We start from the raw sequence: 19,562 nt of genomic DNA on the forward strand, positions 1-19,562 counted from the left end.
AGCCGCCAGCGGCTGTTTGTTAAAGCAGGCAATGAGAGTCAGAAAGACTCTCATTGGCTGCTGCATCCACGGAGGGAGCCGGCTGGAGCTCACTCATGAGCTACACCTTCCGGCTCCCCCGCTGCGGGTGATGGGAGAGACATCATGACTTCTCTCCCATAGTTCAGAGCGGCCCGGGAGGAGCGGACAGAAGCGGTCGCGGCAGGAGCAGGGATTCAGGTAAGTTTTTTTAATTTTTTTTTGTGTGTGTGTAAGTGGGCGCTACTAGGGACACTGTATAGGGTGGGCTGCTACTGGGGGCACTGTATGGGAGGTGGTGGCCGCTACTGGGGGCACGGTATAGGGGGGACTACTTCTGGGGGCAATGCAGTGTTGGGGGGATTACTACTGGGGGCAATGAAGCATAGGGGGACTACTACTGGGGGCAATGAAGCATAGGGGGGACTACTACTGGGAGCAATGCAGCGTAGGAGGGATTACTACTGGGGGCAATGAAGCATAGGGGGGACTACTACTGGGGGCAATGCAGCATAGGGGGGATTATTACTGGGGGCAATGCAGCATAGGGGGGATTACTACTGGGGGCAATGAAGCATAGGGGGGTCTACAACTGGGGACACTGCATAGGGGGGACTACTACTGGGGACACTGCATAGGGGGGACTACTACTGGGGACACTGCATAGGGGGGACTACTACTGGGGGCACTGCATAGGGGGGACTTCTTCTGGGGGCAATGAAGCATAGGGGGGACTACTACTGGGGACACTGCATAGGGGGAACTACTACTGGGGGCACTGCATAGGGGGGACTTCTACTGGAGGCAATGAAGCATAGGGGGGTCTACTACTGGGGACACTGCATAGGGGGATCTACTACTGGGGACACTGCATAGGGGGGACTACTACTGGGGGCACTGCATAGGGGGGACTTCTACTGGGGGCACTGCATAGGGGGGGCTACTACTGGGGACACTGCATAGGGGGGACTTCTACTGGGGGCACTGCATAGGGGGGACTACTACTGGGGACACTGCATAGGGGGGACTACTACTGGGGGCACTGCATAGAGGGGACTTCTACTGGAGGCAATGAAGCATAGGGGGGTCTACTACTGGGGACACTGCATAGGGGGATCTACTACTGGGGACACTGCATAGGGGGGACTACTACTGGGGACACTGCATAGGGGGGACTTCTACTGGGGGGACTGCATAGGGGGGACTACTACTGGGGGCACTGCATAGAGGGGACTTCTACTGGGGGCAATGAAGCATAGGGGGGTCTACTACTGGGGACACTGCATAGGGGGGACTACTACTGGGGGCACAGCATATGGGGGCTACTACTGGGGGCACTGCATATGGGGGACTACTACTGGGGCAATGCATAGGGGGGGACCAAAGCATATTCTTGCACCTGGGCCTACCACTCTCTAGTTCCGCCACTGATGTGATTACACTTGCAGGCAAAACCACTGTTATTGCCACTTATTATTAATAACATAGATTAGTATTAGGACTGTCTGCTATAAGATAAATGAAGAGACAAATTGGAAATGTAACTTCTATTTAATCATTTAAACAAGTCACGTTCAAGTTAGCCAAAACTATTTATCTACATCTCCCCCAGTAATAATTCCCCGCCTCCTCCAGCCTACAATACAGCCAGCAAACACACACAGAGACATGTGACTCCCATCACGTGACCCGCCCCCGCCGCCAGCGTCATGTGACCACGGCACACCGTATAAGTGTATGGTAACAGCTAGATCCCCTTCCCGTATCACACACACACGCGGTGTCGGTCGGTTGATGATGGCGAAGGCGGAGCTGCTGCTGTGCTCGGTGCTGGCGCTGCTGGCTGCCTGGAGCCGCCCGGCGGCTGCTGACACCCCGGCCAACTGCTCCTTCCCGGACCTGCAGGGGACCTGGGAGTTCCATGTCAGCCCGAGCAAAAGCGGGGCCCGGGGCAAGGACATCAACTGCTCCGCGCTGGGTGAGCAGGGTCGCACATGCACACCCCCACCCATCCTGTGCACGCTGTCCTGGTACTGACCCTGGGTTACCTGAGGCCACCTCCCTCCCTGTCGACCTGGTGTATTTTAGAGCGCAAGCTCTGCGGGTCAGGATGCCTGGCACACTCGCTTGTAGTTGTATAAGTTTTGGTAAAGCGCCCCCCACCTCCCCCCTGCAGGTTACTGCTGGTGAGGGGGTATGGCAGTACATAACTTGGCTTAGCTGAAAGTTGTGTTGCTGAAGAGGTTCTGCAGCAGCAGTGGTGTGTGCAAGAGATGCCTGAGGTACTGGCTAGGGGCATCTAGGGGTCTATTTACAAATTTTTGGATGGAGATAAGGTACCAGCCAATCGGCTCCTAACTGCCATGTTGTAGGCTAGGTTTGAAAAATGAGTTGTAGGAGGTGGCTGGTTGGTACTTTATCTCCAGCCACGGCAAATAGACTAGTGAGGTCTGCTCAGGTTGTATCCTCATCTCTTGTAGTTTTGCTTTCATGCTCTATATAATGTGGTGTCGGATACCATGTAATATATCCCCAATGCTGTAATGGATATTGTTTTGTAGTAGAACTGTTACTTTTGTAGGACTGAATGTTGCTCTGCAGTTAGAGAATTCTAATAACTTCATAGACCCACATTGTATCAATAGCCCCCATACTTTATAAAGTGCCACCCTACACTGTAACACTTGCTCACACATTGTTTTTCTGTATATTGAGCTAGGCACTCTACATTGTTTAGGAAGTTGGGTGCTGTGGTACCAGACATTAAGGGTTAACTATAGCATGGCTGATGTACTTGGATACTTAGGAGTCCCTACCCATATTTGTACTTGTTTGAAAGACCACTACACGTGCACTATTTGCAAACCTCATTTCGCAATATGGCAGGAGAGTACGGAGCAGAAACCCGTCTTCACAAGCCAGTACGCCTGAAAATTAGCCTGTTGCCTTATCAAACGATGTGCCACCTGACACATACTTCAGAAGGGCGGCATGTTAAGCTGCATACACACGTAACGATTTTAGTAACCAACAATTTTCGTTCAGATTTTCCCTTGAAAAAGTGAACTAAAATTGTTTACAAAGATCGTTGGTTACTAAATGAACGATTTTGTGAACGATTTTCAGAAACTATTTTATTAATCATGCACACAGTGAATGGACATTGTTCATCATTCATTCTGTACAACATGAATTATTTTCTGAATGAAAATCGATATGTTATCCAGTCAGACTGGACGACCAACTACAAACGGGAGTGCGCTTGAACAATTATCGTTCATCGTTCACCCCAAAAAATTTACGATTTGTTAAACTATTTAACGACGTCGTTATAGTTAAACCGTTCAAAAAATCGTTACGTGTACGCACCTTAACCCTTAGTTTTATTAATTCTTTTAACAAAAAAGTTTGCTTAAACTTATCCGCTTACCTGTCTGTAATATATCGGAAGGCATTTCAAATGAGTGTTACACTAGTTAATATCCAACACATCAATATGGCCATAAAGCAGAAATGAGCTTAAATCACTTGGTACTTGTGATCATCTTAGGGCACATCTATTGGTTTATGCCACAATGAGGTGCCTTAGGGCTATCGTTAGTGTATTAAGAATTAATGGGAAATTGTTAAAAAAACAAATGTAAATAAAAAAATTCCCCTCCCCAGAGACTTGTTTGAGATCAGAATCAGACTAGGGGAGGTAAATGTTTATAGTTGAGTCACGTGTGAGAGTGCCCGATGTTTTAAAGTGGCAGTATTATAATAGACATAATTAACCTTGTTTTTCCTAATAAGACTGCTACTTTAAAACATCGGACAGTCTTGGTTGTGTCTTGCTGATACCTCAAAACTGCAGCCTATTAAATTTACCTCCCACTCTTAAGAATCTTTTATTCAATGTTGGGAAGGTCCCAAGATAATTGTGTTGTGCAGGAGTATAAAGTAGTCTGCATGGAGCTATGGCAGGCAAACTAGGGTTGACCATTCCACTATCAATGGCTTTTAACCATTTGGAGTAAAACTATCAATAGTTTTACTCCAAATGGTTAAAAGCCAATCGATAGTTGAACAATCAACAGTTCCCATCATACAGACCATAGTGCCAACAGCCATCAACCTTCTGCTGCCGATCACATCAATCGATTCCTAAAAGATTTGCCATCGATGATTTATTGCTATTATAAAACCTCAGTTGTTGCAGGGAATTGGATGGATGGCTGCCTAGCAACATGTGGTGGGTCATACAGCAATTCTTCCAGAAAGCACTTAAGGTGGGGGGGAGTGAGAAATTTTACTACCTTGTCTAAGCACTTTGAGCTAGTGTCCTGTACTCAGATGATTCTGCTTACATGTGACATTTATTTTTTTTTTTTTTAGAGGGGGCGCTTACTGATGAGACTATGGCCTGTATTCAATTTGGAGCGAAAAGCCGTCTTTGCGGTACAAAGTTAAAAACTAGCGGACTTGTCTCTGGGAGTGGGGTCCCAAAGTATGCCCCAAGTGGTTTTTTTATTGCAGGTGCTTGCAGAAGGTGGATTTTTCACGATATTTAAAAGTACACTTTAGCAACTTTTAAATATGCAGACCCACATTTTCAAGTACCCCAAATTTGCTGGTAATAGTTATTTTCAGAAAAAAAATACTCCTGAATGCTATTCTGCACCATGTATTGAAAAACACTATTTAACAGCTATTGAGCCAGTTTAAAAACCCAAAATGCCTTCAGCAAGCCAAATCGGGGGGGTATCATAGTGAACCCCCCATGTCAGAGCATCTTTTGGGGGGTGCCAGACTGATTTCCCCAAATCTGACAGCACTTTCCGCCTGTTTGTTTCGTCGGGTCCCGTTTTCGCATACTTTCATATTGAATACGGGGTTAAGCGTGCACGCGTGTGGTACTTTTCTGCCGGCCAAACAGGCGAAGTAGGCGGAAAGTCTGGGCCGCGAAAAAATATCTCAGCTCATATTGAATACGGCTATCTATCTTGAAAAAAAAAGTCATGTTTTTGTTTTTTGTTTTGTGTTTGTCTACATAGAGTACATGAGAACACCCTAAAGCAGGGAAGAAGGCACAAGTGTTTTGTGAATTATTGCCAATGTTTACTGTTTGTGATAACTGAAATAGGTGAGAGAGATCATCAGATTGCCATAAAGAACCGCTGTGATAGAGAAGTAACACTAGTACTTTGCTTCTATGACTGTAACTGAAAACGGTTACTAAAAACTGAAATTGGGAACTAAAGAAGTGAAACGGCCAATGTAAGGTTGTCTTTGTACCTGTAGGCTATGTTGCCTGAAGCCTCTTCTGATCCTTTGTGCTTGACTGAAAGAGACAAATTACTTTAGTTAACATTTCTCCTAATTGCAGGGCAGCGTAGGGGCTGTATCTAGGCAGCAATCCTATTCTCTATATAACAAATGAAGTTTACAGGTCAGTTTCCAGCAAAATATCATTTGATCTTCTGCAGATTAATTGGTCTCCAGTGTTTAACAAAGGTCCAAGCTGAGACTGCCGAGCACCATGCATATCGGCTTGTAAAGGAACGCCTTTAGCTATTGCTCTGATAGTGGCTGCACATATCGTAAAGGGCGGCCCTTCAATCCATTGGTACCTATGCCTGCAATAATCCAGCCTCTAATAGACTCTGGGAGCCTGCAAAAGTTTCTGTAGGTCAAAAAACTGAGACTGGTTTATGTAATAGGGTCCTAGTTCTGTGGGTTAGCATGGTTTAGTCGATCTTGGCTGCAGATTTAAGCCGCTTTCATACCACAGCCAAGATCTCTAGAATCATGCTGCTTCACACAACTCTGATCCTATTGCATAAACCCCATAGTCTCAGAAGGGCTATAAAGTAGGATCTACTGAGTCTTGGATTACAGTAGGTCAAATTGAACCACAGGATGAATGAGAGGATGTTTTTGTGCACAGGTTCTCAAACTCTGTCCTCAGGACCCCACACAGTGCATTTTTCCAGGTCTCCTCCACAGAATCACAAGTGTAGTAATTTGCTCCACCTGTGGATCTTTTAAAATGTCAGTGAGTAATGACTACACCTGTGCTCCTGCTGGGTGACCTGGAAAACGTGACCTGTGTGGGGTCCTGAGGACCAAGTTTAAGAACCACTGTTCTAGTGCAGTGGTTCTCAAACTCTGTCCTCAGGACCCAACAGAGTTCACTTTTTCCAGGTCACCCAGCAGGTGCGCAGGTGTATTTATTACTCAGACACTTTAAAACATCCACAGATGGAGCTAATTATTTCACTTGTGATTCTGTGAGGAGACCTGGAAAACATGCACTGTTTGGGATCCTGAGCACTGAGTTTAACCTTTAGGGGCTGTTCAGCTGTGGTTCCAAACTGAATTAATGAATTCAGTGCCTCTGTCTGCCAAACATAAAGCTGGCAGAGAATCTAGCTTGGAAGACACAAGAAAGACATTAGACCTTGGGGTTAATGTAATAATAGCCTGTGATTTGCAGGCAGCTGTGAGATTTCAGCAACTTCGCCCTTAGTTTTATAGCAGAATGTAAGCGGCAAAACCACCCTTGTTTTTCCTTTTTAAATTACGGGCTAATCGCTGTCTATTAAATGAACCCCTTAGTCTCCAGTGATGCTAAATATGCAAGATAGGATCTATACAGGGAAAAGAGAAGGCACTGACAGGTCCAAAAGGTTATTTAACCCTATAGATAAAAGAACCAACAAAATTAATGCATTTAGTGTTCCCTTTATAGTGAATTTTGAGTTATGTAGTTGATGCTCCCTTTAGTCAAAAACTAAACCGTCCAAAAAGAGAATACTTTTTCAGGGGCATGCTTATATATAAGATATATTGCTGAATAACATAACATTTTTACTAATTACTATATTAAAATTTACTAGAAACAATCGGGTACAACAATTCTGACATACAGTAGATAAAAGCAGAGTATGATCGGGCGACAATATCTTGTAGGGATAACGTCTGCTTTTATCAAAGTTTGTTATACTTAAGCAGAATTACTTGTGATGCCCATTCATCATGATTTCCTGCTGGACTCTCAGCAACAGGGTCTGTTGGTGACAGGCGTAGGGATGGCTCAGATCTCTAAAGGATATCGCCTCCTTAAATGTGCTCCCCCTGTCTGCTGCCTCCTTTTGACTGTAAGCTCTCACGAGCAGGGCCCTCTTCCCTCGTATGCTTTTCCCTTCCCTTGCTTCTACTACCATACTGAATGGAAAATAAATTGAATTATCTGCGCTCTGTGTAGATTTAAAGCGGCTCAGTTTAAGGTAGTAATCGGATATTATATGTGAAACGAGCGCTAGTTAGAATACTATATAAAAATGTATCTGCAATGCGTGTATTAAATATATATATATATATATATATATATATATATATATATATATATATATATATATATATATATATATATATATATATATATATATATATATATATTACAAAAAATAAACTCTTAAAAGCCGATATTTTCCAAAGGAAACTGTGCTGGTCTCCTTGCTTGTTTATAGCCCTTTTTTGGGTTTTAAATTAGAGTCCCGGTACAGCATAACTGAATGTTGTTCCTCAGAGCTAAATTTTCTGGAGAAGCACTTCTATCTCCAACGCATTTCGTATCACACTGGATATTTTTTCAAGGATGATACAATGTTCAAAGGAGGCCGTATTTATTTAAAATCAAATGGCAAAAAACTTTATTGTTGTTGTTAAAAATGAACACATAGGTCCGGAAGTTGAAAACATTTTTGGTGGTAACCGCATGGTTCTATTTACATGCATTGCTTTATAGTGTGAGTGAAATAAATGAATGTGGTGCAAATATTCTCAGGAGCTTCAATATAGTAATAATTAGTGTATTTGGTTTATTAAGAAAAGGTTTACAAATATAAAACTTTTAGAGGGTGAAAAATTACGGAGAATGGACATGAGGAGTTGTGAAAGAGTGGTTTAAAATATCTCAACTATTAATATTCTATTCTAAAAAAAAAACTCTTAAGATCTCAATGTTTTTATTTTTAGAATAGAATATTAATTGTTTGAAAGATATATTTTAAACTACACTTTCGCACATTCTCCTGTCCATTCTCCAGAATTTTTTACACTCTAATAATAATTTTTGAGACACAATGCAATCTTTACATAAACTTTATATATAAATACAAAACTCTTAGATATATATATATATACACACACACACACATACATATATATATTGTGTGTGTGATATATATATATATATATATATATATATATGTGTGTGTGTGTGTGTGTGTGTATATATATATATATATATATATAAAATTTTGTGTGTGTATATATATATATATATGTATCTAAGAGTTTTGTATTTATATATAAAGTTTATGTAAAGATTGCATTGTGTCTCAAAAATTATTATTAGAGTGTAAAAAATTCTGGAGAATGGACAGGAGAATGTGCGAAAGCGTAGTTTAAAATATATCTTTCAAACAATTAATATTCTATTCTAAAAATAAAAACATTGAGATCTTAAGAGTTTTTTTTTTTTTTAGAATAGAATATTAATAGTTGAGATATTTTAAACCACTCTTTCACAACTCCTCACGTCCTTTCTCCGTAATTTTTCACCCTCTAAAAGTTTTATATTTGTAAACCTTTTCTTAATAAACCAAATACACTAATTATTACTATATTGAAGCTCCTGAGAATATTTGCACCACATTCATTTATTTCACTCACACTATAAAACAATGCATGTAAATAGAACCATGCGGTTACCACCAAAAATGTTTTCAACTTCCGGACCTATGTGTTCATTTTTAACAACAACAATAAAGTTTTTTGCCATTTGATTTTAAATAAATACGGCCTCCTTTGAACATTGTATCATCCTTGAAAAAATATCCAGTGTGATACGAAATGCGTTGGAGATAGAAGTGCTTCCCTGTGCCTCTCAAGAGATCCCTGAGTGATGTCATCCATAGCGCGAGTGTCTAGCACCAGCCAGACTCACACCGGGAAGATCGCAGCTGCAGCACTGTTAAGACCTGCCACACCACCACACAGCTCCGGATGCCAGGAGGTAAGATGGGGCCAGTCCAATAGGGAAAGGTAGATCCTCCAGAAAATGGTGCTCCGAGGAACAACATCCTCATTCTGTTATGCTGTACCGGGACTCCAATTTAAAACCCAAAAAAGGGCTATAAACATAAACAAGGAGACCTGCACAGTGTTCTTTGGAAATAAAATATATATATCACGCATTGCAGGTAAATTTCTACTACCACCATACTGCCTAACAACGGCACCTAACCTTTGGGTTCTGTCATCCTGCTGCCTATTGAGTATTATGACGGCTGATACAGCAGCGTTTATAAACTGACCATGATCTGCACTGTTCTGTATTGTATGTCACTTTCGTTTCTGTTATGTGCATATGGTTTGTTCTTGTAGTATGTAAGGTGCCTCAGAACCATTGTGGCGCCATATAAATAAAGGACAATACTCCCTCCAAGTATTGGCAATGACGTGAGGATTCTGTGCAATTGGGGGAGGGGGAGATAGGTTCTTTTCTGGAGTTTGGAACGTCTATAGTTCTGCTTTTTTCAATGTCACTTTGTCAAATTTAACTCCATTGAGTCTGCAGACTTGTTTACTTTCCTAGGCAAATATGTTGCTGCTGGGGGGGGGGGATTGTGGCTTGTGACAGGCATTCTGGTGAAGGACTCTTACAATAAGGGGTGTCCGTGCAAATGCATGCAGACCTGGACAGACAGATATTGAGAGATGCCTGGGAAAGCTGGGATCACTTGTGGGAGATGAGGGATGGCTGCACATACTAGATCTTGTCAGCACTAGGGACCTGCTTGTCATTAGCAGTTTGAACCCTCCACTAAAAAAAAAATATATGTATTTCTACTGCAGGGTCCATAGGGTATCCACAGGATACCTTGGGGTATAGGTGTGACGTCAGTCGCCGGGCACCATAGAGTTAAGCTTTTCAGCCTCCCAGGATGCACTAGGGTCCCCCTCCTATACCCCGCCCCCGAGCCAAGGCACCTCAGTTTAGTTTGGTGCCCAGCCGGAGTGGGGGCTAGAAGAGCCCCTGAAGCTTTCTCCTATGCAGCTGTGGCTGCACATCTGGATGTACAGCATGGACAGTCAGTCCTGACGTCCATGCTGTCTTCCCTACACCCCCGCCGGTACCGATCCGGGGATGCTGGTGAGCATCTCGGGTCACAGCTAGCGGTGACCCCAGATGTTCCGGACCATGGCCAGATTTAAGGGGGACAAAGGTAAGCAGCGGGGTCCCGCGGTGGGTCCCCGCTGATCACATGGTCCTGAGTCCCCAGGCAGGGGACTCCCTGGGGACTGGCTGCAGCGTGGAGCCAGGCGACCAACCTGCGCTTCCACTACCCCCTGGGACAGCGGACCGCAGCAGAGCGGTAGCACTGTGGCGTCCCAGGGGTTAAATGCATGCCAGGGCAGCGCGCCTTCCCTGTCTCACAGCCGGCGCCTCCCCCGCTGCACACAGCCCTCTCTGCACGCTGCCGACTGGTCCTGTGGCAGCGCTCCTCCCTCAGGCCAGCCTCCTCTCTGCTCCTCGGCGGCCATCTTCTTCTGGACGCATGGTGAACGCTGCTGGAAGCGCTGGACGGAAGCATCGTGGTCTGGGTCCCCCCGCATACCTCTCCTCCTCTGTGGTCAGGTCTGTATGCAGCGTTGTGTCCTACCAGGCCCTGTGTCTGCGTAGTTGAGTGATCAGCGCTGTTAGTGCAGGAATTGATTTTCTTTGCATTGTATGTGACTGTGCTAGCACTGCTGCCTGTAACTTTTCTTCTAAACTGTCAGCTTTATTACTGTCCCTGTTCTTTCTGCTAAGCCCTTGCGGTGCGGTGCTGCAGGGTGGTCTCTCGCCTTTTAACTATTTAATTGGTGAGAGGGGTCACATACCTGGTGCCATTATGTCTGAAAGTGATTTTCCTCTCCGGCTACAGTGTACTACGTGTAAAGTACCGTTAGCGGAGGGGGAGGGTAGCGCGAAGGGCCTTTGCCGGCAGTTTGTCCATGGCGCGACCGCTTACGGTTACAGCACCGGTACAGGAGCCGCCCTGGGTTTGTTTCGCTCAGGCGCTTACAGCCTTAGTGGGCCAGTTAGCTCCGCAGCCCGCGTTTACACCGATGGGTTTGTCCCAGCAGTCTGTGGTGTCGTCACCCATGCAGGGTTTCCCACGACAATTGGTGGTACCCCACAGTCTCCCTATTTCCCCGCTCCCGGTTTCTCAGGAGCCAGCGTGGGTTAACTCCCTGACGAGTTCTGTACAGCACTTGTCGGATGTGTTGCAAGGGGAGTCTGTGATGCGGCCGCATAAACGGCCGGTGGCGTCTGTCGGCTCCTTATGAGGATGACGAGGGAACGTCTGATGATGGGGAGATTCTGGATCCTTACGATCAGGAACCTCTCCACAGTAAGGACGCTGATGCAAAGTCCAAGGTATATATTCCTGGACTTATTCGGGCGGTCCGCACAGCCTTGGTGATTGAGGACGAAGTTCCCCCAGCGGCTAAATCTAAGTATGCCTTTTTCAAAGATGTGAAGGGCGATGCCAGTCTTTACTCTTTCGGGTCAGTTAGTGGACCATTTAGAGGAGGCGTGGAAACAGCCTGGCAAAAGATACCAGCCGCAGAGACGCCTGGCGGTGGCTTATACGTTCGCGGATAATTATTTTGCAAAGTGGGAATCCCCTCCACAGGTGGATTCTTATGTGACCCGTCTTGTCCATAGTGCCACATTGCCGATGCCATCCATGTCCTCCCTTAAGGATGCTACGGACTGCAAGGTGGAGATCTGCCTGAAGTCCGCTTATTCCCTTGCGGGGTGGACAGCACGGCCGGCTATGGCCATTTGCTGGGTTGCCAGAGCGATGGAGCGCTGGGCGGATTCATTAGAGGCTTCTTTTGATTCCGACTGTCCGGCCGAACAGGTGGAGTTGATTGGCAATCTCCGTGATTCGGCCACTTATATCAACGAGGCAGCCCTACACATTAGTACTCTGGTGTCTAGAATTTCTTCAGCAGCGGTGGCTGCTCGTCGCACCTTGTGGCTGCGATCCTGGAAGGCGGACGCAGATTCCAAAAAGGGTCTGGAGGCGTTGCCGTTTACCGGAGAAGTTCTCTTCGGTCCGGATCTGGATAAGATTGTGGCCACGCTGGCGGCAGCCAAATCGGCTTGTCTCCCGTCGGCCGCTGCTCCTTCTGGTTCTGGACCATCGTCCTTTCGGTCATCTAGGGCCCAGGGCAGGCCCAAACCACAGTCGTTTCCTCGACAGGCTGGCCCTAAGAAATCGGCCAAGCCCCGGAAGCGGGCATGGAGTACCAGACGTCCGGCCCCCAAGCCAGATGACAACCCTGCGGCCTGACTGTCTGGGCCTCCCTTTGGGGGATCCCAGGGTGGGAGGCCGCCTGCTGCAGTTCGCCCAGTGTTGGTCGGCCACTACGACAGACACTTGGGTTCTCGAGGTGGTCTCTCACGGGTACGCCCTCTCCTTCCGGCACAGACCCCCGGCGCGTTTCTTCACCACGGGTCTACCATCAGACCGGAACAAGGCTACGGAGCTGCGGAAGGTATTGCACACTATGCTCCAGGCTGGAGTTATAGTGCCTGTTCCATTCTCCCAGAGGGGCTAGGGTTTCTATTCAAATCTATTTTTGGTACAGAAACCCAATGGGTCATATCATCCGATTCTCAACCTCAAAGCACTCAAGTCTTTGCGGGCCCCGAAGTTTCGGATGGAGTCCCTACGGTCCATCATTCTGGCGCTGGAACCTGGGGACTACATGGTGTCATTGGACATACAGGACGCTTACCTGCATGTCCCTATTCTTTTGCGCCATCAATAGTTCCTCAGGTTTGCAATCCGCAGCGACCACTTCCAGTTTCGGGCGTTACCTTTTGGCCTGGTGACAGCACCACGGGTTTTCACCAAGGTGATGGCGGTCATGGCGGCTTCTCTGCGGCTGCAGGGAGTCCGCATGTTGCCGTACTTGGGCGACCTGTTATTGGTGGCAGAATCTCCAGAGCTCCTGTTACGCCACTTTGACCTGACCATTGCACTGCTGCAACGGCACGGCTGGCTAATCAACTGGCAGAAGTCCACTCTAATCCCGTCTCGGAGGATTCTGCATCTGGGAGCCTTATTGGACTCTGGGCAGCAGAGGATCTTCGTGACGGAGGACAAGATCTCTGCTTTACAGTCAAGGGTGCGCAGTTGTCTGCACAGCCGCCGGTTGTCCCTACACTCGGCGATTAGGTTACTGGGCTCCATGGTGTCGGTGTTCGACATGGTGGAATTCGCCCAGTTTCACTCCAGACCTCTGCAGCACCTGATCCTGTCCAAGTGGAACGGGCTGCCTCAGTCTCTGAAGTCCCAGACGATTGTGCTCACCCCGGAGGTTCGCCTTTCCCTTGCTTGGTGGTTACAGACGACTCACCTCAACAAGGGACGTCCGTTCTGGGTTCCAAATTGGGTCCTGTTGACAACGGACGTCAGTCTTCGGGGCTGGGGAGCAGTTTCGGGTCCACACTTGTTCCAGGGTAGGTGGACGCTGACAGAAGCGGAGCTTCCAATAAAAATCTTGGAACTCCGTGCGGTCTTCAATGCTCTCCAGCAGGCACATCTGTTTCTCCAGGGTCACCCGTTGCAGGTCCAGTCGGACAACGCTACCACCGTGGCCTACATAAACAGGCAAGGAGGAACCCGAAGTCGGGCGGCTCTCGTTGAGGTCTCTCGGATCCTGGTTTGGGCGGAGCGCAATCTTCCGGCCATATCAGCGGTCTTTATCCCGGGAGTGCTAAATCGAGAGGCAGACTTTCTAAGTCGCCAGGACGTTCATCCGGGGGAATGGTCCCTGCACCCGGACGTATTTCAACTGCTGGTGGACAGGTGGGGTCTTCCAGAGATCGACCTCATGGCGTCCCGGCACAACAACAAGTTGCCGGTGTATGGGTCTCGCACAAGAGACGAAGGGGCGTCTCTGGTGGATGCTCTGTCCGTCCGGTGGACGTTCCGGTTCGCATACCTGTTCCCTCCGGTCTCCCTTCTTCCACGGGTAATCCGGAAATTCAAACAGGAAGGAGGGATGCTCCTGTTGATAGCTCCCGCGTGGCCCAGACGGCACTGGTTCTCAGACCTTCAGGGTCTGTCCGTGGACAGTCCTCTGCGGTTGCCGCTACGACCGGACCTTCTGTCTCAGGGTCCTTGTCTTCACCCGGACCTGACTCTGCTGTCTTTGACGGCGTGGCTGTTGAGACGGCCATGCTGAGGTCCCGGGGGTTTTCTAGCTCTGTGGTGCGTACCATGTTGCGAGCTCGGAAAACGTCTTCCGCGAGGATATACCATCGCGTGTGGCATATGTTCTTCCAGTGGTGTCGGCCAAGAGGTTATGCACTGCGGGAGTTTCGTATGTCTCGGATTCTCGCCTTCCTGCAAGCGGGACTAGATCATGGGCTTCGCCTTGCTTCTTTGAAGGTACAGGTTTCGGCCCTATCTGTCTGGTTTCACCGTAGGATTGCTACAATCCCGGATGTGCGCACCTTTATGCAAGGTGTTCTCCACATTCAGCCACCCTTTGTTCCACCTGTGGCGCCTTGGGATTTGGCTGTGGTCCTGAGGGCTCTCCAAGGACCGCCGTTTGAACCACTGAGCTCAGTGGATCTTAAATGGCTAACAGCTAAGACTGTTTTCCTTCTGGCTATTGCTTCGGCCAGACGTGTTTCTGATTTAGGGGCTCTTTCTTGTAGACCCCCTTTCTTGGTTTTTCATGGGAACAGGGCAGTGCTCCGCACTCGGCCCGAGTTTCTTCCCAAAGTTGTTTCCCAGTTTCATGTTAACGAGGAAATCGTTGTTCCGGCCTTTAACTCACCGGGTCTTTCCGTGGGTGAGGCCTCTTTGGATGTTGTGCGGGCCTTAAGGACTTATGTTGACCGCACTTCTTCGTTTAGGAAGTCGGACGCCTTGTTTGTCCTCTGGCTTCCATAAAAAGGGTTGGCCTGCTTCAAAGCAAACTTTGGCAGCCTGGATCCGTATGGCTATTTCTGAAGCTTATCTTCATGAAGGCCTGCCGGTTCCTCCTTCTATGAAGGCTCATTCCACTAGGTCTGTTGGTCCTTCGTGGGCAGCTCGACGTGGTGCCTCTGCAGTCCAGATCTGCAAGGCTGCTACGTGGTCTTCTGTCCATACTTTCGTGAGGTATTACAGGTTTGACACCTTCGCCTCTCAGGATGCTTCCTTCGGGCGGCGGATTCTCCTTTCTGCACAGGAGCGTCCCCACCCTTAAAGGATACTGCTTTGGGACATCCCCAAGGTATCCTGTGGATACCCTATGGACCCTGAAGTAGAAAATATGAGATGGTAAGAACTTGCCCTTGTTATCTCTATTACTACGAAGTCCATATGGTTCCACAAGACTCCCGCCCTGTTGCACCTGTGCTGCAGATGGGCTTTGCTCTGGTCACCGGTTTTCCGTCTCCCTCTGGTGAGAATGTGATTCTTGAATGTGTCCAGATCTTTTTTTTTTTTTTTTTTCTCTCTTCCTTCTCCTCCTTCGGCCTATGGCTTGATAACTAACTGAGGTGCCTTGGCTCGGGGGCGGCGTATAGGAGGGGGACCCTAGTGCATCCTGGGAGGCTGAAAAGCTTAACTCTATGGTGCCCGGTGACTGACGTCACACCTATACCCCAAGGTATCCTGTGGAACCCTATGGACTTCGTAGAAATAGAGATAACTAGGGTAAGTTCTTACCATATCTCATATTTTTTCACGCAAACATGGTTGCAAGTAGGTAATATCTGTGTACAAAGGGACTGTATGTTATGATAGACTAACAACTGCTGACTGCAGCTACACCACTGCATCTGGCATCTGCAATATATTTCAAAGCAAAGGTCTGACACGGGATGTAGTCAACATACAGATGGCTGGGAAAGCCGTCTGACGAGATCCCAATGTCTAAATCCCGACTTTGGACTAAAGAGAGGCTTCCAAATCCCGACTCCTATCTTTAGCCTGACAGCAGAATCCTGACAGACTGCTTCCCGGAAAAAAGGCAAGCCGGCTACTGTTAGCTCTTAGCTGGGGGGGGGGGGGGGGGGGGGTGTTAAGGCATCACTGGGGGAGGTTAGGGTGTGGAGAAGGGTAGGATTGGCTGACTTACCTACCCCGTCGGGATCCTCTTGTTTGGGCTTCGGCGCTACACCCAGTGGCTATGCAACCGTTGGGATTTCATACCCAACCCATCTGACACCCCAACTGCTTTTAGATATTTAAAAAAAAAAAAAAAAAGTGTCTGCCTCATGAATGAGGGAATTGGATAAAATTGCACAGCAGTACTAACCTAACTTTTCAATTCACTTTACCTGTTTTTGTATTTGGTTTCTGAAGACCTCAAATCCCTGCTCTTACAGGTCCAGTGGAGAAGACCTTAAGAATCACTGTAAAGGAACTTGATGCGACAGAAGACGACTTTGGAAATGTGGGATTTGTTACTTTAATCTACAATCAAGGTTTTGAAGTAACAATAAATGGCTATAAGTGGTTTGCCTTCTTCAAGGTATGTATGTGTTGGTCTGTCAGCTTCTGTTCAGCTGTAGTATATGGAAGTATAGAGCTAGGAATAAGGAAATTGACTTACAAATGACTCTTTACACATAGGCAAGGTCTCTATTGGAGGCGTTTAATTAGTACATTACCCCTTGTAGTACAGGTCAAGCTAACTGGAAGTTGTATTATCTGGTTGTCCTAACTGCTCCTACAATCCTTGCTGTCAGAGCTTCATTGTGGGTGTTCACTTCATAATTTTCTTGCAGACTAGTTCTAGACTTGTGATCCATCTCCTGGAGCCTGGTTCTACTGTAGGGTGTTTTAATGCATTTTATTTATTGGCCTAAACAAACACTGGGTACGCTAGGTAACAGGAGGGCATTGGGCAGAGAAATGAAGCCACATGTGAGCAATAACATCACATAAAGGCAGTAATCATCAATGATGTATCAACATATAGAGTAGGCCAGAAGCTCCAAGGAGCATGGGTTCTTGGAGCAACCAATACAGGTGAGGAGAGATCATGATCAGTCAGTTTGACATAAGAATAATATTGATATAGTGCTTTTCTCCCGTAGAGTAGGGGGAGGGTTAGGGTACTTGCCACCTCCCATCGGCATATTTCTCCTTTTGGTCTTCTGCTGTCGGTATATAATCTGGCGGCTAAACAGCTGCCGGCATTACATACCGATTCTGGTTTATGATGCGCAAGACTACCCATACAGAAGACAGAGGGGTAAAGAAGAGGAGGCATTACTCTGTACTGGTCTCTGAGGCTTGATGGATCCCACTTTATTTTTTTGGTTCTCATGCATTTTCACTTTTTTTTCTTAATATATACCTCCAGTATGAGCAACATGGCCAAAATGTCACCAGCTTCTGCCACGATACGTTTCCCGGCTGGGTGCACGACGTGTTGGGCCGTAACTGGGCTTGTTTTGTGGGGAAGAAAGTTTCAACCTCTTCAGGTGAAAAAGTGAATCCGGCGCCTTTCCCAAAGGAAAAAGGATGGTGAGTTGCTGTAGGGCCCCTCCTGGCTCGTCTGTAGTTGTCTTTCCTTGTGCTCTCTTGCCAAAAATGGGAACTTGAAGTAGGCCTGTAATTCATAAAACGAACTATCGGGGAGCTGCGTGCTAGCAGCATTCCACAATTTCCTCATGGCACATTTTTCTTGGGGTAGAGGTGTTAAGTCTTCAAAAAAAAAAAAAGTTCCCATGGCAACCAATTAGCTTCTAGCTGGTATTAATGGTTAATAAAATAGCTTGGAGCTGATTGGTTGCTGTGGGCGACTTCTTAACTTCTCCTCTTAACAGCTTTACAGAAGGCTGCATATCAAATGTAAAGCCGGAAGCTCTCCCACTGACATCACTGGTGATGTCAGTGGGGCCGCCCACAAACGGCAGGCGTTCGTTTGGGAACGCCTCAGTTTGTGCAGCCACCCCCCCGCCACACCTACAAAACGGGGCGAGCTGTCGATCACCATCGACAGCCGCTCCTTTTGTAGTGATCCCCGGGGCGAGAGAATTTCTCTTGCTCCGGGGCTTGCGCACGTGCAGTGCGGCCACTGCGCGTGCGCAGAGCCCAACATCGACCCGTCTTGCGAGCTTGTCTGAATGAGACCCTGAGTTTGTGTATGAAGCACAACGGAGCTGGCATGGAAAACAGCGGACGCTGCATTGTAACACTTTGTATACAGGTTCAGACTCAGTCGCACACAGATATACAAATGAATCTGTGCAGTCTCCTGGTGCGTCATAGTCATTTTGCGACTAAGACGCCTTTTCGGGTGAACAAGATGCCTGGTGCTAGCGATGTTTGTCGTCTTGTGTCAAAGAAAAGCACTTTGCCAGCATATATTGCTTTGTGTTGAGTATTTTAAGAAATGGCAGGGGCGGGAACATAATCCAGGTGACTAATATCTGTGCAATTTGCATGACGTGTGATTTCATCACAACATGTTTTATACAATACTTGTGCGCTTTACCTTAGTGTATACTACAGACACTGCATTAACCTTGTGATGTATAGGTTTTATTTACACCTGGCTGGCATAAATTACACTGCATTGTTCTGACAATGATGTTCTGAGCATTAGACCACAATACCTAATGTATACTAAAGATCCTTTCTACAAAAGACTCTTAAGGTGCATACACACTAGACGATATGCTCCCTGAGCGATATCGTCTAGTGTGTCCCCGGCAGGCTGTGCTCAATGTCGTTCATGACATTGAGCACAGCCGCTGAACGATATCATTAGCGATATCGTTCAGCGCCGGGCTCTCACCCATTCCCTGACATGCAGCAACCTGACGAGGTCGTCAGGTTGGCCTGCATGTCAGCCCGATGAACGAGGATGACGAACGACCCGCGGGAACGCGCGTCGTCGTCATCGTTCATCTTTTTTGTGTTAAAAATGGACGATAAAGTGGACGACTGAACGATAACGATATCGTTATCGTTCAGTCGTCCACTTTAATCGCCCAGTGTGTACGCACCATACAACTTGTGAGTTGAGTAATAACAATATGTAATTGTCTTTCAGGCTCTCCAGCGTACCTTACAGGCACAACCCAGGCTTTATAGAACTAATAAACTCTGTTCAGAAATCTTGGACTGCGAAAGCTTACCCTGAATATGAAGGCATGACCATGGAGGACCACCTCCGACGAGCCGGTGGTCGTAAATCTAGAATTCCAAAGTATTTATATATTTTTATTTACAACTATATAAACTAGGGATGTGCAGGCTCGGGTAGGTTCGAGAGTGCACGTGGAGTTCGGATTTTTCCCTCCAAAAAAAAACGGAACTCAGAACGAGGCAAAACGTCATCTTGCACAAAAGTCCAGGAATGATGATGTTCGTCCGTCCAAGATGACGTTTTGCCTCGTTCTGAGTTCCGTTTTTTTTTTTTTTTTTGAGGGAAAAATCCGAACTCCACGTGCACTCTCAAACCTATCCGAG

At 47.0% G+C, this 19,562-nt stretch overlaps 1 protein-coding gene across 1 annotated transcript in view; it reads left to right on the plus strand.

The window, feature by feature from the left end:
• The first annotated feature begins 1,731 nt into the window (after positions 1-1,731).
• CTSC (cathepsin C) overlaps positions 1,732-19,562 on the plus strand; it is a 34,733-nt gene continuing 16,902 nt past the window's right edge. The window contains exons 1-4 of the mRNA XM_088449046.1: positions 1,732-1,996; positions 16,463-16,608; positions 17,446-17,609; positions 19,144-19,299. Of these exons, the coding sequence (XP_088305172.1) occupies positions 1,756-1,996; positions 16,463-16,608; positions 17,446-17,609; positions 19,144-19,299 (707 nt within the window). The 5' untranslated portion in view covers positions 1,732-1,755. The remainder of the gene's footprint in view (positions 1,997-16,462; positions 16,609-17,445; positions 17,610-19,143; positions 19,300-19,562) is intronic.

This window comes from Taudactylus pleione, unplaced genomic scaffold (genome assembly GCF_031769625.1).
Source record: "Taudactylus pleione unplaced genomic scaffold, aTauple2 ptg000478l, whole genome shotgun sequence".
Lineage (NCBI taxonomy): Eukaryota > Metazoa > Chordata > Amphibia > Anura > Myobatrachidae > Taudactylus > Taudactylus pleione.